A 25,757-nucleotide genomic window follows, 5' to 3' on the forward strand; every position below is an offset into this window, starting at 1 on the left:
ATGACAGAGTCGGCGCTCCTGGAAAGCATGACAGAGGTAGAGGTCCTAGAGATGAAGGGGACCTCTATTCCAGGCATGGTGAGAGAGACATGTTCCTAGGCAAGATGTTGGAGAACATGCTCCCTGGCAGGATGAAGGATATGGTCTTATGAGGCAGGATGGTGAAGATCATGCCCCCATGATGGATGACCCATACGTGCTACCAGGCAGGTTTCTTAGACGGCACTCCAGTGCAGGATGAAAAGAAAAATCATTCTCCCAGGCACCAAGACAGGACGACGGAGATGGATGTCCCAAGCAGGATGAAGCTAACCACTCTTCCAGGCAGGGTAAGGAGATGTGCTCCAGGGAAAATGTTGGAGAAGATGCTCCCTGGGTGGATGATGAAGACAGTCTTCATAGGCAGGATGCTGGAGATTGTGCTCTGAGGAAGGGTGACAGATATGCAGTCCCAAGTAGAATTTGTAGATGGTACTCCAGCGTATGATGAAAGAGGTCCTTCTTCCAGACCCTGACATGGGATGAAAGAGATGATGCTCCCAAGCAGGATGACGATGATTGTTCTAGCAAGGTAAATGACCATAGGGTTCTCTGAAGCAGCATGCAAGATATGTGCTACCAGGTAGGATGAATAAAACAGCAGTCCCAGGCAGGTTGACTGACATCATGTTCCAGACGGTATGTCTGAGAACTTGAATTCCAGACAGAATGATATAGTTCATGTTGCTAAGCATGATGAAGTACGTCAGTCTCCCAGGCTGGAAGAGGGAGAGTCACCTCCAGTCAGGATTATGCAGACTGTGCTCAATGGCAGGATGAAAGAGATGGCCTTTCTATGCAGAACTATGGTTTCTCACACCCAGTAAGTATGACAGAGATGACACGTTCAGGCAGGAATTGTAGACTGCCCTACAGGGAGAAATGTTGGAGATCATGCTCCCAGGAAAATTCATGGAAATGATGGAAACCATTTTCCCAAAAGGAGAAAAAGGTGACACTCCCATGTTAGGAGACTGGGATTTCTCCTCAAGGCAATAAACCAGAAATCTTACTCTAGACATAATGAAACAGATCATGCTCTCAGGCAGTATAAGAGACACAGCAACAAAGGGAACATGATGGATATTGCTCTCCAGGGCAGGAAAATGTAGACAGCACATCCAGGCAGATTGAATGTATTCACACTCCCAGGTATAACGAAGGATACTGCACTCTCAGCTACGATAAATGATATCCTGGGGGAGGAGCCAGAAGGGCAGAACAGCATGGAAGCTTTTTGTGTGTCTCACATCCATGAAATACAGCCAGACCAACACTAAACCATCCTACACACCTAGAAACTGATTGGAAGTATAACACAACAATGTGCACAACCTGAACCACAGACTTCAGCAAGTATGCGACACAAAGAGCTGAGCTTGGGGAGCAAGAAGCCCCAAAAGGTAGGGAACCCATTTTGTGGGCAGAGAGAGGACGGAGACTGGGGGAGGGAGAAAACATACGGGAAAAGGACGCCTCTCCAAAAGCAGCTGGAGAGAAAGTAGAAAATTGGAAACACCCACAGGAACGAAACTAAAAAGGGAGAAAGGACCACGGAGAAAGCAGAGGATTTAAATTCCATTAAGACTGTAAACAAGCGGAGTGCAAAGGCTGCAACTCCTCAGCTCGATACCTGGCAGTGCTCTGGTAGGAAAGGTGAATCCCCAGGAACAGAGTGGGGTCTGGGAGGTTCTCAGGCCACATGGGGAAAAGTGGTTTCACTGCTGGAAGACCATTTGGTAGAGACTGTTGACGCCACCTGGTCCCAGAAGACCCTGGAAGACAGCCACATTCGCTGGTGCTGGGGCAAGGTTGTTGAGGGTGAAGCCTGGTGCCAGATCTGTGTTGCGATTTTCCATAATCCCTGAAACACTGATGCTACACTGTCTCGCGATCTTTTCTGGGGGCGGGCTGGCACCTGGCCGCAGTGTCGGGGTACTGGCAACAGCAGAGTCCGGCGGGCATTCCTGGGTGCAGCCAACCTCCGCCGTTGCTCATTTAGCCATTGCTCGGTGAGACCCTCCCACAGAGGGGTGGAACAGATCAAAGCCGCAGTCTGTCAGATGTAAGGGGCTGGGGGAAAACAGCCGCATCTGAGACAAAACTTGGGACAGAGAACTGCCTTGGGCCTGGTCACGGAGAGTGCATAAGTGGGGAGTGGATGAGAGCTGAAGATGGAGGACCGGTGAGCGATTGAAGATCCAGGAGAACAGACTTGGTAACTGGGTGGCGCCATTTTCACCACTGGCACAATGCCTATGCGCTGGAACAATCAACCACAGTAGGCTAGCAGCGCCATCTAGTGGAGAGCAGAGCTGTTACATGAAGCCCTGCCCAACTGGGCCAACTTTGCTCTTCAAAAACAAAAACTCATCCCCGGCTTAATTTATGGACTACAAAGAGCTACATGGACTGATCTGTAGGGGAAAATGAAGCCATTTCAGCCCTACTTCAATCTGTTAGCAGTTTCATCTATTCATTTTTTTTCTTTTTTTCTCTTTTCCTTTTTCGTTGTTAGAATTCTTTTCTTTTTCTTGAATACAGAAAGAAAAAAACTCATTTTATTTTCAATTTTTATTAAAAAATATCTGTCTTTAGTTTTTGTTAGTAAAATTTTTCCCTTGTGTACTTTTTTTCAAATTCTACTTTACTTCTATCATTTTATTTTATTTTTTTTATATGAAGTTTATTGACAGATTGGTTTCCATACAACACCCAGTGCTCATCCCAAAAGGTGCCCTCCTCAATACCCATCACCCACCCGCCCCTCCCTCCCACCCCCCATCAACCCTCAGTTTGTTCTCAGTTTTTAACAGTCTCTTATGCTTGGGCTCTCTCCCACTATAACCTCTTTTTTTTTTTCCTTCCCCTCCCCCATGGGTTCCTGTTAAGTTTCTCAGGATCCACATAAGAGTGAAACCATATGGTATCTGTCTTTCTCTGTATGGCTTATTTCACTTAGCATCACACTCCCCAGTTCCATCCACGTTGCTACAAAAGGCCATATTTCATTTTTTCTCATTGCCACGTAGTATTCCATTGTGTATATAAACCACAATTTCTTTATCCATTCATCAGTTGATGGACATTTAGGCTCTTTCCATAATTTGGCTATTGTTGAGAGTGCTGCTATGAACATTGGGGTACAAGTGCCCCTATGCATCAGTACTCCTGTATCCCTTGGGTAGATTCCTAGCAGTGCTATTGCTGGGTCATAGGGTAGGTCTATTTTTAATTTTCTGAGGAACCTCCACACTGCTTTCCAGAGTGGTTGCACCAATTTGCATTCCCACCAACAGTGCAAGAGGGTTCCCGTTTCTCCACATCCTCTCCAGCATCTATAGTCTCCTGATTTGTTCATTTTGGCCACTCTGACTGGCGTGAGGTGATACCTGAGTGTGGTTTTGATTTGTATTTCCCTGATAAGGAGCGACGCTGAACATCTTTTCATGTGCCTGTTGGCCATCTGGATGTCTTCTTTAGAGAAGTGTCTATTCATGTTTTCTGCCCATTTCTTCACTGGGTTATTTGTTTTTCGGGTGTGGAGTTTGGTGAGCTCTTTATAGATTTTAGATACTAGCCCTTTGTCCGATATGTCATTTGCAAATATCTTTTCCCATTCCGTTGGTTGCCTTTTAGTTTTGTTGGTTGTTTCCTTTGCTGTGCAGAAGCTTTTTATCTTCATAAGGTCCCAGTAATTCACTTTTGCTTTTAATTCCCTTGTCTTTGGGGATGTGTCGAGTAAGAGATTGCTACGGCTGAGGTCAGAGAGGTCTTTTCCTGCTTTCTCCTCTAAGGTTTTGATGGTTTCCTGTCTCACATTTAGGTCCTTTATCCATTTTGAGTTTATTTTTGTAAATGGTGTGAGAAAGTGGTCTAGTTTCAACCTTCTGCAAGTTGCTGTCCAGTTCTCCCAGCACCATTTGTTAAAGAGGCTGTCTTTTTTCCATTGGATGTTCTTTCCTGCTTTGTCAAAGATGACTTGGCCATACGTTTGTGGGTCTAGTTCTGGGGTTTCTATTCTATTCCATTGGTCTGTGTGTCTGTTTTTGTGCCAATACCATGCTGTCTTGATGATGACAGCTTTGTAGTAGAGGCTGAAGTCTGGGACTGTGATGCCTCCTGCTTTGGTCTTCTTCTTCAAAATTCCTTTGGCTATTCGGGGCCTTTTGTGGTTCCATATGAATTTTAGGATTGCTTGTTCTAGTTTCGAGAAGAATGCTGGTGCAATTTTGATTGGGATTGCATTGAATGTGTAGATAGCTTTGGGTAGTATTGACATTTTGACAATATTTATTTTTCCAATCCATGAGCAGGGAATGTCTTTCCATTTCTTTAAATCTTCTTCAATTACCTTCATAAGCTTTCTATAGTTTTCAGCATACAGATCCTTTACATCTTTGGTTAGATTTATTCCTAGGTATTTTATGCTTCTTGGTGCAATTGTGAATGGGATCAGTTTCTTTATTTGTCTTTCTGTTGCTTCATTGTTAGTGTATAAGAATGCAACTGATTTCTGTACATTGATTTTGTATCCTGCAACTTTGCTGAATTCATGTATCAGTTCTAGCAGACTTTTGGTGGAGTCTATCGGATTTTCCATGTATAATATCATGTCATCTGCAAAAAGCGAAAGCTTGACTTCATCTTTGCCAATTTTGATGCCTTTGATTTCCTTTTGTTGTCTGATTGCTGATGCTAGCACTTCCAGCACTATGTTAAACAACAACAGTGAGAGTGGGCATCCCTGTCGTGTTCCTGATCTCAGGGAAAAATCTATCATTTTATTTTAATCTACCTCAGTGTACTCACCTTTTCAAATATTCAAGCAATTTCCCTTTTTTCTTTCTTTTTCTTTTTTCTCTTTTTCATTTCTTTTTTTCTTGAAGGCAGAAAGAGAAAAACTTCATTTTTACTTTAAAATTCTTTTAGGGGCGCCTGGGTGGCGCAGTCGGTTAAGCGTCCGAATTCAGCCAGGTCACGATCTCGCGGTCCGGGAGTTCGAGCCCCGCGTCGGGCTCTGGGCTGATGGCTCAGAGCCTGGAGCCTGTTTCCGATTCTGTGTCTCCCTCTCTCTCTGCCCCTCCCCCGTTCATGCTCTGTCTCTCTCTGTCCCAAAAATAAAATAAAAACGTTGGAAAAAAAATTAAAAAATAAATAAATAAAAAATAAAATTCTTTTAAAATATTTTTATTTAATTTTTATTATTCTATTTTTTTGCTTTTGTAATTTTTTTCAAATTCTATCTTACTCCCATCATTTTATTTCAACTACTACAGTGTTTTGACTTTTACAAATTTTCAAAATATTTCTTATTTTTCTTTTTTCTTTTTTTATCTTTGTACTCTTTTTCATTTCTTTTCTTTTTTCTTAACTAAAAAAAACTAAATATTCATATTTCTTATTAATTTTTACTAAAAATATTTTTCTATAATTTTTATACTATATTCTCTACTATTGTGTATAACTTTTTCAAATTCTATTTTACCCACATCATCTCATTTTAGTCTACTTAAGTGTAATCATTTTCTCAAAATCTCAAACGATTTCCGTCTTTTTTCACCCCCCCCTTTTTTTTCATTTCTCTAATCTGTCAAACCACGTTAACACCCAGACCAAAGCACGCCTAGGGTGTAGCATCATCTATTAGATGTGTGTGTGTGTGTGTGTGTGTGTGTGTGTGTGTGTGTGTGTGTGTGTGTGTGTGTGAAATTTTTGATTTTAATATTATTTTATTTTAATTTTTATTAATTTCAATTTTTCTACTTCATTAATTCCTTTTCTCCCTTCAAAATGACAAAACCAAGGAACTCACCCCAAAAGAAAGAGCGCAGAGAAATGACAGCCAGGGATTTAGCCAACACAGATACAAGAAACATGTCTCAACCAGAATTTAGAATCCCGATAACAAGAATACTAGCTGGAGTCGAACATAGATTAGAATCCCCTTCTGCAGAGATAAGAGAAGTAAAAAATATCCAGAATTAAATTTAAAATGCTATAACTGTGCTGCAATCACAGATGGATGCAGTGGCGGTAAGGATGAACAAGGCAGAACAGAGAATCAGTTTTCTGAGAATATAGGGCACAAACTTATAGAGAAGAACGAAACAGAAACAAAGAGGGAGATTAAGGCAAAAGAGCACGATTTAAGAAGTAGAGAAATCAGTGACTCATTAAAAGGGAAAAACATCAGAGTCATAGAGGACCCAGAGGAGGAAGAGAGAGAAATAGGGGTAGAAAGGTTATGTGAGCAAATCATAGCAGAAAACTTTCCTAAAGTGTGGACAGGTACAGACATCAAAATCCAGGAAGCACAGAGGACTCCCATTAGACTCAACAAAAACCGACCATCAACAAGCCATATCATAGTCAAATTCACAAAATACTCAGGCAAGGAGAGAATAATGAAAGCAGCAAGGGAAAAAAAAAAGTCCCTAACCTACAAGGGAAGACACATCAGGTTTGCAGCAGACCTATCCACAGAAACTTGGCAGGCCACAAAGGAGTGGCGGAATATATATATATACATATACGTATATATGTGTGTATATATATATACATATATATGTATATATATACATGTATATATATATATGTATATATATATACATATATATATATGTACATATATATATATACATATATATATATGTATATATATATTCATATATTCATATATTCATATATATATATATAAAGGAAAGCATCAGAATATACCTTTAGCATCATCCTAAAGCATCAGAATATACCTTCTTGTCCAGTGCACATGGAACATTCTCCAGAATAGACCATATACTGGGACACAAATCAGCCCTAAGTAAGTACAAAATGATCAAGATCATACCGTGCATATTCTCAGGCCACAATGATATGAAACTCAAATCAACCACAAGAAACAATTTGTAAAGGTAACACATACTTGGAGACCGAAGAACATCCTACCAAAAATTGAATGGGCTAACACAGAAGTGAAAGAGGAAATTAAGTATATGGAAGTCAATGAAAATGATAGCACCACAACCGAAAACATCTGCGATGCAGCAAAGGTGGTCATAAGAGGAACGTATATAGCAACGCAGGCCTTCCTAAAAAAGGAAGAAAGATCTCAGAGACACAACCTAACCTTATGCCTTAAGGAGCTGGAAAACAACACCAAATAAAACCCAAAAACACCAGAAGACAGGAAATAACACACATTAGAGCAGAAATTAATGGTATCAAAACCAAAAACAAACAAACAAACAAACAAAACACTAGAACAGATCAATGAAACCAGAAGCTGGTTCTTTGAAAGAATTAACAGAATTGATAAACCACTAGCCAGTTTGATCAAGAAGAAAAAGGAAAGGAACCAAATAAGCACAATCAAGAATGAAAGAGGTGAAATCACAACCAACACAACAGAAATTAAAACAATAATAAGAGAATATTATGAACAATTACATGCCACTAAAATGCACTATCTGGAAGAAATGGACAAATTCCTAGAAATATATACACTACCAAAGCTGAAACAGGAATAGATAGAAAATGTGAACAAACCCATAATCAGTAAGGAAATCGAATTAGTAATAAAAAAACAAATCTGCCAAAAAAACAAGATTCCAGGGCCAGATGGTTTTCCAGAGGAATTCTACCAAACACTTAAGGAAGAGTTAACACCTATTCTCTTGAAACTGTTCCAAAAAAATAGAAATGGAAGGACAACTTCCAAGCTCGTTCTATGAAGCCAGCGTTACCTTGATTCCAAAACCAGACAGAGACGCCACTAACAAAGAGAACTATAGACCAATTTCCCTGACGAACATGGATGCAAAGTTCCTCAACAAGGTATTAGCCAACCGGATCCAACAATATATTAAAAAAAAAAATTATTCACCGCAACCAACTGGGAGTTATACCTGGGATGCAGGGCTGGTTCCATATCCACAAAATAATTAATGTGATTCATCACATCAATAAAAGAAAGGACAAGAACCATATGGTCTTCTCAATAGGTGCAGAAAAAGCATTTGAAAAAATACAGCAACATTTCTTGATAAAATCCCTCAAGAAAGTAGGGATAGAAGGAGCCTAACTGGAGATCATAAAAGCCATATATGAACGACCCAACGCTAACATCATCCTCAATAGGGAAAAACTGAGAACTTTCCCCCTAAGGTCAGGAACAAGACAGAGATGTTCACTATCTCCACTATTATTCAACAGAGAATTAATTGGAAGTCTTAGCCTCTGCAATCAGGCAACACAAAGAAATAAAAGGCATCCAAATCAGCCAGGAGGAGGTCAAACTTTCACTCTTCACAGATGACATGATACTCGATATGGAAAACCCAAAAGATTCCACCCCAAAACTGCTAGAACTGATCCATGGATTCAGCAAAGTTGCAGGATATAAAATCAATGCACAGAAATAGGTTGCATTCCTATACACCAACAATGAAGCCACAGAAAGAGAAATCAAGGAATTGATCCCATTTACAGTTGCACAAAAACCCACAAAATACCTAGGAATAAATCTAACGAAAGAGGTGGAAAATCCATACACTGAAAACAATAAAAAGCTTATGAAAGAAACTGAAGAAGACACACAAGGAAATGGAAAAAGATTCCATGCTCCTGGATAGGAAGAACATCTATTGTTAAAATGTCGATACCACCCAAAGCAATCTACGTATTCAACGCAATCCCTATCAAAGTAACACCAACATTCTTCACAGAGCTAGAACAAATAATCCTAAAATTTGTTTGGAACCAGAAAAGACCCCGAATACCCAAAGCAATCTTGAAAAAGAAAACCAAAGCAGGAGGCCTCACAATCCCAGACTTCAAGCTATAGTTGATGATACAAAGCTGTAATGATCATCACGACAGTATGATACTGGCACAACAACAGACACTCAGATCAATGGAACAGAATGGAGAACCCAGAAATGGACCAGCAAACATATGTCCAACTAATCTTTGACAAAGATGAAAGACTATCCAATGGAATAAAGACAGTCTCTTCAGCCAGTGGTGCTGGGAAAAGTGGACAGCGACATGCAGAAGAATGAACCTGGACCACTTTCTTAGTCCATACACAAAAACAAACTCAAAATGATGAAAGACCTAAATGTAAGACAGGAAGCCACCGAAAGCCTCGAGGAGCAGCAGGCAAAAGTCTCTTTGATCTTGGCCCCAGCAACTTCTTACTCAACATGTCCTCTGGAGAGAAGGGAAACAACAAAAACGAATTTCCGGGACCTCATCAAAATAAAAACGTCTGCACAGCGTAGGAAACAATCAGCAAATCTAAAAGGCTAGTGAAAGAATGGGAGAAGATATTTGCAAGTAACATATCAGATAAAGGGTTCGTATCCAAAATCTATAAAGAACTTATCAAACTCAAACCCCCCAAAAAGCAAATGATCCAGTGAAGAAGTGGGCAAAAGACATGAATAGACCCTTCTCCAAAGAAGACATCCAGATGGCCAACTGACACGTGAAAAAATGCTCAATTTCATTCATCATCAGTGAAATACAAGTAAAAACCACAATGAGATACTACCTTACACCTGTCAGAATGGCTAACGTTAGCAAGTCAGGCAACAACAGATGTTGGTGACCATGCAGAGAAAGAGGATCACTGTTGCATCATTGGTGGGAATGCAAGATGGTGCAGCCATTCTGGAAAACAGTATGGAGGTTCTTCAAAAACTAAAGTAGAACTATCCTGTGAGGCAGCAATTGCAATATCCAAGGGATACGAATATGCTGTTTCGAAGGGGCACATGCTCCCCAATGTTTATAGCAGCACTATCGACAATAGCCAAAGTATGGAAAGAGTTCAAACATATACATATATATACATACATATATACATATACAAATATACACATATACATATACACATATACACATACACATACACATGTGTGTGTATATATATCCATATATATGTATATATATGTATATATATACATGTATGTACACATATATATATATACACACATATATATATGTGTGTGTATATAGATACACACACACACACACATACACACATATATATACACACATATATATATACACACACACATATGTATGTATATGGTGACAGATTCACCGGAGGCAGAAAAAAGGAGACAGAAGTTTATTGGTGTCTTGGGTCAGGACAGAGGGGGAGGGAGAGGCCGTCTGTCATGCAGTGGAGGTGCGGGGCTGTCTTCCAGGGGGAAGGTGAGCAGGCAGGGCTCGTCGCTGTTTTGAGGCAGGTCACCCGATGGGCCTGTTTGTGTTCAGGCAGGCAGTGGGAGGTGGCCACTGTGGGCCCTTCTCCCTTCACTCGGGTTTCCACTGCTCCGGTTGGTGGCGCGATGCGACCTCTGCCCACAGCATCTGCCCCGTGGACACAGCACGCCGTTCCTGGAGGATGGTCACTCGGCCCAGAGTCCAAGCCTGACAGCCAGGGATGCGCAGGCTGCTGTCTTGATGGAGGATGAGCAAGAACATGACTTTACTTGATCTAAGCTGCGTGGGGCCCACACTACTCCACGCCATTGTTCAGAGCTATTGGCAGGGAGCCCGCCGGTTCTCTTTCCCCCGTTTCCCACTCTTCCTGAGCACTCCACGGGGCTGTCTCTATGCCCGGCTTTGCAGGGCACTGCACGGAACTCAGGCTCCTGAGATGCAAAACACAAAGGCAGTGGAGAGGACTAGAAGCAGCCTGCGACTACCTGCCATGTGTGGCTGGGCCCCCGGCACCGTCCCTGGCCTTTGAAACCGCCAGCCCACGCGGTGCAGCCAGGACACATGCCTTCCTGTTGTGCATCTCTGATCCAGGGCTGGAGGGCTCCTAGCCAGCCCTCCTGTCTGTTGAGCATGATGACGTGGGAAACAAGCATAAGTAAACTTGAACGGAAAGCAGGAGACTCTAGAGGGAGGACGTGCGCAAGGCAGGCCCATTGCAGACCTTTGCGCGGGAGGACACCAGGCGCCTCTTTGAAGGTTTGGCTTAGAGGGAGTTGTCTTGGTGCCTCTTCTGCCAGAGCAGATGCCTGTGTCCCCTGCTGGACATGTGCAGCGTGGGCTGGGCCCTGCAGGTTTTCAGACCACGCGGTCAAACAAAGCCGCTTCCTCAGTGCCCACCCAAGGTCTCCTTGAGCAGGGACAGTGTCTCTGCCCTCCGAAGGCTTCCAAGACTTGGGAGCTATGCCTCCCAAGGCTGCAGCTTTCTGCCGTGTGGCACTCGCAGCCACTGTCACCAGCCGGCTCCGGGTGACAGCCAGTCACACTCCAGTGACTTCCTTCCATGTTGCCCAGAACATCTTCAGAGTGAAAGGGAGTCTCCAATTATGTACTCTCTTTTCTTTTTCTTTTTTCTTTTCTTTCCAAACCCAGACAATGTTCGGTAATTAATGGCATATTTTAAGTACACCAGGGAGATTTGCATTTTTCAACAAGGGAGGAAGTAACAGCACACGTACAAATACGAGTTCACACTCAGGCTGCTTCCGGGCTGGCAATCCAAGGACCTGCTGGAAGAAAGTGAAAGGCCTGAGAAAATTAAAACTTAAAAGTTTAAGTTACGGGAAACTGAAACCTAACCAAGCTTAACCAGCTTGTTCCGCTTCTGTACAATTGCTTGGCGCACCCCTGTATTTCTGATCAATCATAGTTGCCTGGCACAACCGTATATTCTTGATCAACCATTGTTACTTGGCACATCCGTGGATTTCTGATCAATCGTTATTGCTTAGCACATCCGTGTATTCCTGATTTTCCCATGACTTGTTTGTACCTGTCTATAAAAGGGGTGTAAAAACCTCTCTCAGGACCTCTCGGCGTCACCGGCAACGAGGGCGCAGAGGTCCAGGTTCGAACCTGCAATAAATGACCCTTGCTGCTTAGCTTTGACTCTGGATTCTGGTGGTTCGTTTTTGGGGGTCTCTTAGACTCTGGGCGTTTCATTTGGTGCATTGGCCGGGAAGGCCCTCCCCCAAACCCACCAGACCCCAAGTCAACGGGTCATTTCTGAGACCGATCGGTGAGTGAGCCGGCTCTGTCTGTTTCTGTGTCTGTATCTGTGTCTGTGTCTGTATCTGTGTCTGTGTCTGTGTCAGTTGTCTGACCGTTTCTGGCTCTCCCGTGCGGGATCTGTATCAGTGACTGATCTAGCCCTGGCGGACGCGCTATAGGGCAGTCAGTCGGGACCAATAGGAGACGTCCTCTGGCTCCCGTCTGGGGCACTATTTTGGCCCATCAGAACTCTTTGTTCGGGTTACGGACACCCGTTCTGTATCTGGTCTCTTCTCCAAGGCACTTTCTGTTTGCCGCCACGCTTGCGATTTAACTTGTCTCTTCTCCCCTGCAGGTGTATCCAACTCGCTTCCGGAACAGAAACTAACTTGGCCCATTTATTTTTTCCTATACAGGCTATGGGACAAAACCAGAGTACACCTCTCTCCCTTCTTCTAGCTAATTTCAAGGATGTTCAGGCTAGAGGCCATAACCTAAGCCTGGACATCCGCCGGTCAAGACTCATCACTTTCTGCCAGTCAGAGTGGCCCACTTTCGGGGTGGGCTGGCCTACTGAGGGCACTTTTTGTTTGCCTATAGTTGCCAAGGTAAGGGCCAAAACCCTCTGGCCAGGAGAGGAAGGTCACCCAGACCAGGTTCCCTACATCCTCTTCTGGCAAGATCTTATTGAGAACCCTCCACCCTGGATGTCCCCCTTCCTTTCCTCAGGGTCCTGTAAGATTCTCGCGGCCCGCTCCACTGACCCAACCAAGCCGCGACCCCCTCAGCACCCCTAAATCCCATATTGCCCGATAGCCAGGACCTACTATCCCTGGACCCTCCACCCTATCTACCCCCTCCCCTTGCACCCCAGGCCCTGCCCGCAGCAGCTGCCCCACCAATTGCCCCGCTGGTTGCCCCTCAAGGGGAACCGGGGGAGCAGGAAGCGGCAGCTGTGCCAGAACCAGGGAGGCTACAAGCAGCGGCCGCACCAAGCCCTATTGAAAATGTAACCAACCATGAAGGGCCAGCCGGCCGAACTCGCGGGCGCACCCAGCGTGAGCCAAGCTCTCGCTTCCCCGACTCCACTGTAGCCTTACCCCTGTGGGAAATAGGACCCCCCGATGAAATGGGCAATCCCCGACTCCAGTATTGGCCCTTTTCCACCAGTGACCTTTATAATTGGAAAATTCAAAACGCTCGGTTTTCTGATAACCCTAAAGATCTTATAGCCCTCCTAGAGAGCATAATGTTCACCCACCAGCCTACCTGGGATGACTGCCAACAGCTTTTGCGAATCCTATTTACCACGGAGGAGAGAGAGAGAATTCAACTTGAAGCGCGGAAGCTGGTCCCCGGGGAAGACGGTCGACCCACTGTTAACCCTGACCTCATTAATGCAGCATTTCCCCTGACTCGGCCTGACTGGAACTACAACGCGGCAGAAGGTAGGGGACGACTGCTCATTTATCGCCAGACTCTAATGGCGGGTCTCCGGGCTGCAGCACGCAAGCCCACTAATCTGGCCAAGGTGTACTCGGTAGTACAAGGTAAGACAGAGAGCCCTGTCACCTTTTTAGAGAGATTAATGGAAGCCTTTAGGCAGTACACTCCCATGGACCCTGAGGCTCCTGAAAATCAGGCTGCTGTTGTAATGTCATTTGTAAACCAGGCTGCCCCTGATATCAAAAAGAAACTCCAAAAATTAGAGGATTTAGAAGGAAAACAGATCCAAGATTTACTCCGCATTGCTCAGCGAGTATATAATAATCGGGACGCTCCAGAGGATAAGCAGCTCAAAGCTACCAGGGAAATGACTAAAGTTTTAGCCGCCATAGTTCAAAAGGATCAAGGGCCCACAGGAGAACAGAAAACTTGCCCCCCTAGGCGCCCCCTAGACAAAGACCAATGCGCCTACTGTAAAGAAAGAGGACATTGGATTCGTGACTGTCCCAAAAAGAAACAACTGCGCTCGGGGTCAAAGCCATGGCAAACCAAAGCGGCCCCCATCCTATTTACCCAGAACTCAGAATAGGGGAGACGGGGTTCGGACCCCCTCCCCGAACCCAGGGTAATCCTACAAGTGGAGGGGACCCCTGTGCAATTCCTCGTGGACACAGGAGCACAGCATTCAGTACTCACTATCCCTCATGGCAAAATCTCTGATAAGTCCTCCTGGGTCCAAGGAGCTACAGGAACTAAAAAATATCCTTGGACCACCCAATGAACCGTGGATCTAGGGACAGGAAGGGTAACCCACTCCTTTTTGGTCATCCCAGATAATCCCTGCCCCTTGCTGGGAAGAGATCTCCTCACAAAAATGGGAGTTCAAATTCACTTTCAGCCCGGAGGGCCTAAAGTAACTGACTCCCAGGACCAACCCATCTCGGTCCTCACCATACGACTGGATGAATATCGGCTTCACCAAACTCCACCCTTCCCGGAACAGGATATTAGCTATTGGCTCCACTTGTGTCCCGGAGCCTGGGCAGAAACCGGGGGAATAGGGCTGGCAAAACATCGTCCTGCTCTATTCATAGAAGTTAAGCCAGGGGCCGACCCTGTGAGGGTCAAGCAGTACCCCATGTCAGCAGAGGCCAGGCTGGGCATTACCCCACATATCCGTCGTCTCCTCGACGTCGAAATCCTTAGACCATGTCATTCGGCATGGAATACCCCTTTGTTGCCTGTGCGCAAGCCTAATAGTGGAGATTATCGGCCAGTACAAGACCTAAGAGAGGTCAACAAACGGGGTATGGACATACACCCTACCGTGCCCAACCCTTATACTCTTCTCAGTACCCGCAGCCCAGACAAACGATGGTATACTGTTCTTGATTTAAAAGATGCCTTTTTCAGCCTGCCCTTGGCCCCCAAGAGCCAAGATATCTTTGCATTCGAATGGGCGGACCCGGAAAGAGGCATAAATGGACAACTCACCTGGACCCGACTTCCACAAGGATTGAAAAACTCCCCCACCCTATTTGATGAAGCCCTCCACGAAGATTTAAGTGAGTACCGGAAATTAAACCCAAATGTGTCTCTCCTACAATATGTAGATGACCTCCTTGTTGCAGCCGAGACCCGAGAAGCCTGCCTCGTGGGGACAAAAAACCTCCTACAGACGCTGGAGAACCTAGGGTACCGCGCGTCCGCTAAGAAGGCCCAAATCTGCAAGCCTGAGGTAATATATCTGGGGTACTTACTAAAAGGAGGACAAAGATGGCTCACTGATGCTCGGAAAGAGACTGTCCTCCGCATCCCGCGACCCAACACGCCTCGACAGGTAAGAGAATTCCTGGGGTCTGCGGGATTCTGCCGATTGTGGATCCCAGGTTTTGCTGAAATGGCCAAACCCCTTTACGCAGTTTCTAAAAACCAACCATCATTTAAATGGTCTGAGGAAGCTGAGCAGGCATTCCAACAGATAAAGAGAGCTCTCCTATCGGCCCCGGCTCTGGGACTGCCCGATATCTCTAAACCTTTCCACTTATATGTGGATGAGCACCAAGGTATAGCCAAGGCAGTGCTAACCCAGCATTTAGGTCCATGGCCCAGACCAGTGGCCTATCTTTCAAAAAAAACTGGACCCTGTAGCCGCAGGATGGCCCCCTTGTCTCCGGATAATAGCGGCTACAGCCCTAATGGTTAAAGATGCTGATAAGCTGTCCCTGGGTCAAGAGTTACATGTCACCACACCCCACGCCATTGAAGGAGTACTCAAGCAGCCCCCTGATAGGTGGATGAGCAATGCTCGGATGGTCCACTATCAGGGACTCCTGTTAAATCCTTTGCGGATCACATACACCCCTCCCCGAACTTTAAATCCAGCCTCGCTGCTACCCGACCCTGACCTGGACTCCCCGCTCCATGACTGTGCCGACGTCCTAGCACAGATCCATGGAACAAGGGAAGACCTACAGGACCGGCCATTACCTGATGCTGAGGTCACCTGGTTTACTGACGGAAGCAGCTTCGTCCATCAAGGACAGAGGTATGCAGGGGCAGCAGTGACATCTGAGACTGAAGTGATATGGGCAAAGGCTCTGCCCCCAGGGACTTCTGCCCAAAGGGCAGAACTAATTGCATTAACCCAAGCATTAAAAATGGGGCAGGACCGCAAAGTGACTATATATACGGACAGCCGGTATGCCTTTGCTACGGCCCACATACATGGGGCAATATACCGTGAGAGGGGACTACTCACTGCTGAAGGCAAAGACATCAAAAATAAAGATGAAATTCTGGCCCTATTGGCCGCTATTTGGGCCCCTAAAAAATTGGCCATAGTACATTGCCCAGGTCACCAAAAAATAACTGATTCAGTCTCTCGAGGGAATAACCTCGCTGACCAGACTGCATGCCAGGTAGCACAAAACCCCATTCAAGTACTCCCTACGCAGCTACCAGACCCAGGGCCCCGAGATTTACCCCCACAGCCTGAATACTCAGAAGATGATCTTATCTGGATGCGCAAGCTCCCCATGACCCAAGTTACAGATGGATGGTGGAGGGACTCTAGAGACCGCCTTATCCTTCCCGAAAAATTGGGCCATGCAATCCTGACAAAAATACACCACTCTACCCATTTGGGGCCCCGAAGACTTCAAGATCTCCTCAGACAATCTCAAGTGGTATTAAGAGACATCTCTGACCAGACGGAAAGGGTTGTGTCAGCCCGTTCCACATGTCAACTCCAAAACGCGCACCCACACACCACAGTCCAAGGCCACCGAAAAAGAGGAACCATACCAGGAGCCCACTGGGAAGTGGACTTCACCGAGGTAAAGCCCGGCAAATACGGCTATAAATACTTACTAGTGTTCATAGACACTTTTTCAGGATGGACTGAAGCCTTTCCAACCAAGAAGGAAACGGCGCAGGTAGTAGCCAAAAAGATCCTAGAGGAAATCCTGCCCAGGTATGGTTTTCCAGTCATGATAGGGTCAGACAATGGACCTGCATTCATCTCTAAGGTAAGTCAGGGATTGGCTTCCGTACTTGGGGCAGATTGGAAATTACATTGTGCCTACCGGCCCCAAAGCTCAGGACAAATAGAATGAATAGAACATTAAAAGAGACCCTTACTAAATTGACTATGGAGACTGGCGCTAATTGGGTAGAGTTACTCCCCTACGCTCTGTACAGGGTTCGCAACTCCCCATACAAGTTGGGCCTTACACCCTATGAAATCATGTTTGGCAGACCCACACCTATTATACCTAATCTTAAGTCAAACCTCATTCAATTAGACCAGGATAACAGCCTCTTGTCTTCTCTCAGGGCTCTACAACGGGTTCATGAGGCCATGTGGCCTAAACTAAAAGAACTGTATGAGACAGAGCTCCCACCCACTCCTCATCAGTATCATCCAGGAGACTGGGTCCTCGTCAAGCGACACAGACAAGAAAACCTCGAACCCAGGTGGAAAGGACCTTACCAAATCATCCTGACGACTCCCACTGCCATCAAGGTAGATAACCTCCCCACCTGGATTCACCACACCCACGTAAAACCTGTCGACCTGCTGTCTGACTTAGTGGGACACACTGATAAAAATATTACTTGGACTGTAAACCGGAGTAAGAAAAACCCCCTCAAACTAACCTTGCGCCGTGCCTCCCCTAAACATGTTCAAGATAGCAACCCTTGTCCTACTAGCCCTCAACCTTAAACTCCTAGAGGGAGGACTAAATGCCCCCGTTGACAAACAGAAATTGTATGAAGTTCTGTATGGGAGGCCCTGTGATTGCAGAGGTGGCATAGTTAAAATCCTTACCCTGCCACATGGTAAAAGACTAATAGCTGGCTCTGTAGGAAGGGGTGGTCACTATCAGCGAATATACACTCAAACCCAAGACTGTGGGACCACAATTGCTCACTCAACCCAGACCTATGATATCACAGGACCCCAAAAACAGCAGTGGTTATGTGTTGACAAACCTAAACCCCTGCCCCCCACAGCAGAATGCCCTTGCTCTACTTTCCAGGAATCGATGCATAGTTCTTGTTATGACTCCTATCAGCAATGTATAGGGCCAGACAATTCCACAACCTACTTTACAGCTATCCTACAGAGTGTCAGGGCAGCAAAAGCTAATGATAATAACATGCAACTTCAGGCTGGCTGCCGTGGCTCAGTGGGAGAAGCCGTCTGCTGGAACCCTCGAGCCCCCATACATGTGTCTGATGGCGGAGGACCCCAAGACACTGTCAGACAGATAGAAACGCAAGCGAAACTTAAAGAAATTGCAAAACACATGTATCCACAGCTTAATTACCACCCCCTAATTCTCACTAGGCACGACCCTTATGAGTTAGACCCTCAGACAATGTGTATCCTAGAAGCCACTTTCTCACTCTTAAACATCTCTAACCTGAGTCTAGCCCAAGATTGTTGGCTTTGCCTGCCCCGGCGGACTCCCCGACCCATCGCCATCCCCACTGAAATTAATATCAGCATAACCAATGACTGCTTACCTTCTTCCCTACTTGACCCCTTCCCCGTTCAGTTCATTAGCCCATTCAATGCCTCGTGCTTTAAAAATAACCTTACCTCCCAGAATGACAACATAGACGTAGGAATCGTATCCCTTGCCCAATGCCACCAGTACATCATTATCAACTCCTCATTATGCAGTACCAACACTACCGTTTTTGTCTGTGGAAATAACCAAGCCTACACTTATCTACCTCATAATTGGACTGGAATATGTATCCTGGCCACCTTACTGCCAGATATTGACTTGGTTACAGGAAAAACCCCCATGCCCATTCCTAGTCTAGATTTTGTAGCTGGCAGATCCAAACGAGCTGTGGCTGTTATCCCCCTCCTGGCAGGCCTAGGAATTACAGGCGCATTAGCTGCCGGGACAGCAGGATTAGGAGTCTCTATACACTCCTATCTTCGACTTTCTCGGCAACTAATTAACGATGTCGAAGCCTTGTCAGGGACAATCCAAGATCTGCAGGATCAGCTAGATTCCCTAGCAGAGGTGGTGTTACAAAATAGAAGAGGGTTAGATCTGCTAACCGCAGAACAAGGCGGCATCTGCTTAGCCCTACAAGAAAAATGTTGCTTTTATGCCAATAAATCAGGAATAGTTCGGACCAAAATTAAACAGCTCCAAGAGGACCTCGCACGCCGACGAAAAGAACTAGCCGAAAACCCACTGTGGTCAGCACTCCATGGGTTTCTCCCTTACCTTCTCCCCCTTTTGGGCCCCCTACTAAGCCTCCTCCTTCTTTTTACCATCGGCCCTATTATATTCAACAAAATAATAAACTTTATCAGAGATAGATTAAACACCATTCAGGTTATGGTCCTTAGGCCACAGTATCAGCTCCTCGACATGGAAAGCGAGCTTAATTAGGTAACACTGTAGGACCCAAGATTGGGTCCTCAGGTACTTGAGAAAGGGGGGAATGAAAGGCCTGAGAAAATTAAAACTTAAAAGCTTAAGTTACGGGAAACTGAAACCTAACCAAGCTTAACCAGCTTGTTCCGCTTCTGTACAATTGCTTGGCGCGCCCCTGTATTTCTGATCAATCATAGTTGCCTGGCACAACCGTATATTCTTGATCAACCATTGTTACTTGGCACATCCGTGGATTTCTGATCAATCGTTATTGCTTAGCACATCCGTGTATTCCTGATTTTCCCATGACTTGTTTGTACCTGTCTATAAAAGGGGTGTAAAAACCTCTCTCAGGACCTCTCGGCGTCACCGGCAACGAGGGCGCAGAGGTCCAGGTTCGAACCTGCAATAAATGACCCTTGCTGCTTAGCTTTGACTCTGGATTCTGGTGGTTCGTTTTTGGGGGTCTCTTAGACTCTGGGCGTTTCAGAAGGGAGATTGCTTTGCCCTGTGGAGAAAAATCCTTCTTGCTCAAGGAGCAGGGGGAAGTTTTTGACAGCGTCTGCTGCTGCAGAGGCATCTCGGCAAGACCTTTGTTAAAACGTATTTCTTGCTTTTATTAATGAGATTTGGTTCAGGGAGATCCTGTGGGGGAATTAAAACTCTGCCTTGGAAGGCAGTTTGAAGAGCTGGCTGGGGCTCGGTGACAAGGGACTCGGCGGCTGTTGTCAGGTATGTGGGCTACACTGGACGGTGGGTGTCGGGGGACAGAGCCACTGGGCGGGTGATCTCGCAGAGGGTGGCTAGCTAGAGACGAGCACTGAGGGGTCCACACCATTTCCCCCCCCCCGCCCTCATGAGCCACGCTGGGATCTCCATAGCATCCTAAATGAAAACCTAGTCTTTGTGGCTGGAAAAGCTTGGATCTGAGTCTGAGCATGTGACTTTGGGAAAGCCTCAATTTCTCCATCTGTAAAATGAGGAAATAGTCACAAGTTGTAGAGGGCAGTGAGTGGGGTCGTCTGTGCAGAGAGCTCAGTGCACAGTGGCCTTGCTCAGGCCGGGCTGGGCTCCTTCAGCCCTGGGGTTCTGCTGAAGGCCGTGGTGCGTCCATGCTGCCCTTCTGTCCTGGGAGGTTTGTTTTCCACACCCACCCCCCCACCCCGCCCTTCTCCAAGGCTGATGAAACTTAACCCGTAGAATGTTCAGAGCAGCGTTGCATAGAAGTGGACATACCTCCAATGTCCGTCAACTTATGAATGGGAATTGTAAATAATATAATGTGATAATACATGGTGAAATCTATCTTGGGTTTGAGGGCATTGTTTCAACAGAACAGAAGTGCTGTTCCTATACACCACCTGAGGAGCCCTCTCCCCCTGCTCCTGCCCCCTACCCTCCCTCCTTCTACCTCCTTTCTGTCTCTGGAACGTTCCCTGAGGTGCTCTGATGCACTTGGCGGTCGCTCTGCTGGTGAGGCCCACACTCGCTGGCTGAAAACCACGTCAGTGGTTTCAGCTGGGAAAACCACATTCAGCATTTGCTTCCAAGGGTGAGCGGCCTTAAGTAATCACATTGGAGGCCCCCTTTGCTGGGAGAGGTTGGCTGACAACTCATTCTGTCTCAGACGCTGAGATTGATTGCCTGAGAAAGACCAGGCAATCGCACAGGAAGGCCTGTTATGGGGCGACTGTCGAACTCAGTGACTGCACGGGCACACTGAGCAGGTGTCGACTGGGCTCACTGGGAAGCGTCGGATATGAAACGGCTGCACAGTGCAGCACGCACGTGCAAAGTGCAAAGCTCAGGACTACATGATTCAGTGAGAAAACATAAGCGGGGAATTACGGGAGCTGAAATTTTATTGTTTATCTTTGTTATTACTTTCTGAATCCTTTTGTGCTTTTTGTTCACAGCAGTGCATAGAGGCACTCTTACTTACACTGTCAGCAGAGATTGGGAGGGAAGAATATTCCTCACGGCACCACAAAATACCAGATTAAGTCTCAGCCAGGCCTGTGATTTCTCTCATTACAATGAAATATCTAGAAATTGAAATAACAATAATAAAAAAATGTTTTTTGTAGTCCTTTTGCACAGACAGTTCACATGATTTCCTTTTGATGCCAGTTAGCGTTTCTTATTACAATAATAATGGTGAGAACAGGGCTCCCAGAAAGATGTGGTCTGGGACTCCATCACTTTGGTTTCCAGCTTGTTGTGCAGGGACCCTGGCCCACTTCTGAGAGAAGATGGACGCTGGCCAGACAGCTAAGGTGATGTGATGTTAATAACAGGAATGATTCATCTTTTACTTTTTCATAAAGCTGGTTACTTTTCAGAATCATAGTCCACATCCTTGGATTCTTTAAAATCTGGGATCCAGATTATGGCAGATTGCGTATTCCACAAATGGCCATGCTGATATTCCCTGTCCCATGTGTCCTTTAAATTTTTTTTTAACGTTTATTTATTTTTGAGACACAGAGAGGCAGAGCATGAATGGGGGAGGGTCAGAGAGAGGGAGACACAGAATCTGAAACAGGCTCCAGGCTCTGAGCTGTCAGCACAGAGCCCGACGTGGGGCTCGAACTCACGGACCCTGAGATCATGACCTGAGCCGAAGTGGGCCGCTTAACCAACTGAGCCACCCAGGCGCCCCTTTGTCCATGTGTTCTTACGGAACTCTGCCCCTCCCTCACTGAAAGTCAGTCTTGGGGCTCCTGGGGGGCTCGGTCTGTTAAGTGTCCAACTCTTGATTTCAGCTCAGGTCATGGTCTCATGGTTAGTGGGTTAATGGGTTAGAGCCCCGTGTCAGGCTCTGTGCTGATAACACAGAGCCTGCTTGGGATTCTCTCTCTCTCTCTCTTTCCCTTCCCTTCCCTTCCCTTCCCTTCCCTTCCCTTCCCTTCCCTTCCCTTCCCTTCCCTTCCCTTCCCTCCCCTCCCCTCCCCTCCCCTCCCCTCCCCTCCCCTTCCCTTCCTTTCCCGTCCTTTCCCTTCCCTTCCCTCCCTGAAGCTCTCTCTCAAAATACATAAACTTGAGAGAGAGATGAGTGGGGGATGGGCAGAGAGAGAGGGAGACACAGAATCCAAAGCAGGCTCCAGGCTCCCAGCTGTCAACAGAGCCCAACGCGGGACCCGGACTCACAAACTGTGAGCTCATGACCTGAGCCAAAGTCAGATGCTCAACTGACTGAGCCACCCGGGTTGCCCCTAAAATAAGTAGACTTTAAAAGAAAGAAAAAAAGAAAGTCAGTCTTATGTCCCTTCCATTTGAAATTGGGTCGGGGTGACAGCCGGGTGGGGAAAGTGGCAGAAGTGATGATGCATGGCTTCTGGGACTCGTTTGGAAAAGGTGTCCAAAAGGCAGTGTCTTCTTGGTTCTGTCTCTTGCTGAACATACCCCTTTTGGGGCTCAGAGCTGCCAGGCCAGGGAGCATGAAGTCACTATGCTGGGGGAGGTGCATAGGAAAGGAGATGTTGCCTAAGACCCAGCTGTCTCTGAGTGTCCCCAGTGCAGACTCCAGGCATGTGAGGGAAGGCGATTCTCATGGCAGCCGCCATCTGACGACAGTGTTGCGAGAGACCCTGAGCGAGAACTGCCAGGCACAGCTGCTCCCGAGTCCCCTTCCCATGACTCCCTCCCCCCAAAACAGGGATAACAGGTGTTACTGTCTTTGAAGAGCAAAGTCTCAGGGTTCATTATTAGGGAGCAGTAGGAACTGTAGCACCAATAACTTGTTTCTCTGTGGTGGGAACTGCCTCTCAGCTGGGGTCAGGAGGTTGACCACTGGACATCCAGCTGGAAGGACACTCGTCTGTGCCTGGGACTCTGCGCAGACCTCCTTCCAGCCCACCTCCTGTAGACGCTGCCACGCTCCTGGGATGGAGGTACCTGCTTGGCGATGCCCAGAACAGAAAGGCTTTGCCCCTGTCTGGGACGAGACAAGGCGGCTCCAAGTCTCCAGTTGCCTGGGGGGGAGAGATTAGTCTGCTTTGTGTGTGTCAGAGTCACAGGGCGGGGTTTGGTTCACGGGGAGTGCTAAAAGTAGCCGCCGCAGTTACTTACTGGTTTTGTACAGCAGATGGGTGCGAGGACTGTGCCGGAACACAGATTGGACAAGCGCTGACGCGGCTGCTCATGAGGCTGAGCCCAGGGAGCTTCGAGGGTGTCAGACATCCCCCTGGTGCACCAGGGATGATCGTGACGATGGTGCTGGTGGTGGTGGGTGATGTGATGTGATGTGACGTGATATGGGCTCGGTGTGAGCAGTCAAGAAAGAATTCTTGACACATTTTCAGTGCCAAAAGGTGGTTTTATCAAAGGCACAGGGACAGGACCCCTGGGCAGAAAGAGATGCACTGGGATTGTGAGGAGCTTTCAACTTAGGGGCAGGTAGAAATAAAGGCATTTTCCAAAATGACGGTGTTCGCATGTTGAAGAGGCCTTGTGGGATCCTGGAGGTCTGGCTTTTGTCAAGCTAAGGTGGCTTTTTGCCTCTAGCAAAGCATTAACGTTAATGCTTACGCATTATGCTTCATGGGGTCGTGAGTTCCTGTGCTCTGCCTGCCTCAAGGAGGCTGAGAGTTCTAAGGCAGCTTAATTTTACCTTCCTGTCTTTTGCCTTTGTTCTCCTTGTCAGTGATGACGATGGCGGCTAATGCTTCCTCGTTGTCCGTCACGCATCAGGTGCTCCGCGAAGGGTCTAAACCACTCAGTTCTCACTGCAACGCTGTGAGGTAGGTCCTACTCTTGTTCCCGTGTTTCAGGCAGGGGGAGGAGGCACTGGGGAGGGTCACATGACTGGCCCCGTCTTACGCAGTCACCAGCTGCCCTGGGCTCCTCATTGTTAACATCTCCAAGTAGCACGTATTTCGAGGTCTGCACCGCATATATAATGTGACTTCATCTTCAAAGCAACCTTGTAAGGGAGTTGAGGAGATCTCCGTTTTTTTCTAGTTGGAAGCTACCATCCAGTAAGTTAAGTGGCATCCTGACAGTGACACTGGAAATGAAGCAGAATGGTGTCCATGGGGGGAAGTGTCAGGCGTGCCGTTTGGAAAACGGTCCAGGTGTGTAAAGGAGAGGTCGGGTGAGATGCGGCTGAAGTGAGGGCCAGAACCGTGGAGCAGGGACTTCATTCGGGATGAAAGGCGGAGCCACAGAATGCACCCGACGTGCATTGTTGAGGTTTGTCCCTGGTGTGGAGGAGAGTTTGGAGTGGGAGAGGAGAGCTGATGTGATGGGGTCCCAGCAGGGGCAAGGTGCCGGCCTGGCAGGTCACAGGGGCTAACGAAGGACATGCTGTTCTGGACTAGGCGGTGTCTTAGCAGCGTCTCCGCTGTGGTGGCAGACACACAGAGGGGAGTAATTCTGAGCCACGCCTGAGGTGGTGAGGGTGGGTGGGTGGGCAGGAAACAAGGGGCCGCCTCCACCTCCCATCTGCTCCAGAGTCACATGTGGATGGGCCTGACCTGCAGGGAAGAGCCAACGGTGAACCACGTTTCACTTTTCTTGCAAAGAGTCTGGTAGATTTCCCACTGTTTTTTCAGATAGCGCCATGGGATCCGTGAAGGGGACACACTCACAGATCCTGTTAGTACATGTGGCACCCTGTCAGGTGCGGAGAGTTGGAGGAATCTGGTGGGGTGCATGTTGGCTGTATTGGTGATGAGGCCAGAAAGCCAGGATGGGATACTAGGCAGACCAGAAGCCGGCTCTCTTCTTGCAGCGGAGAAAAGGGTAACAAAAGGCCCACGTGTGCTCCAGCGACAAGTAGTAGCTGTCATATCGGTTGCAAAATTTTGACCGTTACGTACCCCAGATTCCTCGGTGGAGTGGAATGTGTGCTCTAGACCCAGCCAGACCTGGTCCTCTCCCACCTACTCACCACGTGATCTTGGGAGGTTGCTGAGATTGGCACCAGAGTCAGGTAGGAGATGCTGGAAAGGTGGGCATCGGAACACTCAATACAGCCGTCTTTCTGAGTCCCATCTTGGTTGTCTACAAAAGGGAGGTGGGAAGAACATCCACTGCATTCGGCACCTGTGAAGATGAAGTCAGTTCTCTTAGAGGCAAACCCACTCCATTACTGCCGGAAATGGTAGTAGTAAAGGGGAGGTACAAAGGAGCAATGCCGGAAACGTTCTTGAGTAGGAGGAGGGGCTGTACTCCAAATTCTTGCACATCAGCCTCAGGGGTGATGTTAGATACAAGCAGCCAGCCACGAAGCTCCTGCAGAACATGACTTCCTGGAAAAAATAGCCCAGCGCCGCCTAGGAAGAGACACATTTCGGCCTTCTGCCAAGTTACTCACATTTCGGACAGTTCGTATTTGAATGCAGAATGGGTTTCGAA

At 46.9% G+C, this 25,757-nt stretch overlaps 1 protein-coding gene across 1 annotated transcript; it reads left to right on the plus strand.

Moving 5' to 3' along the window:
• Positions 1-23,642, plus strand: LOC124525416 (uncharacterized). The gene is given in 9 exon segments (XM_047097796.1): positions 1-78; positions 509-571; positions 12,914-13,097; positions 13,443-13,589; positions 15,408-15,551; positions 15,670-15,986; positions 16,407-17,091; positions 17,094-17,578; positions 23,514-23,642. Coding segments are annotated over 9 exon segments (2,232 nt in total).
• The last annotated feature ends 2,115 nt before the right edge of the window (positions 23,643-25,757 follow it).

Source organism: Lynx rufus, unplaced genomic scaffold, assembly GCF_022079265.1.
Source record: "Lynx rufus isolate CCGP_SWC_20201006 ecotype Redwood Valley unplaced genomic scaffold, mLynRuf1.p SCAF_41, whole genome shotgun sequence".
Lineage (NCBI taxonomy): Eukaryota > Metazoa > Chordata > Mammalia > Carnivora > Felidae > Lynx > Lynx rufus.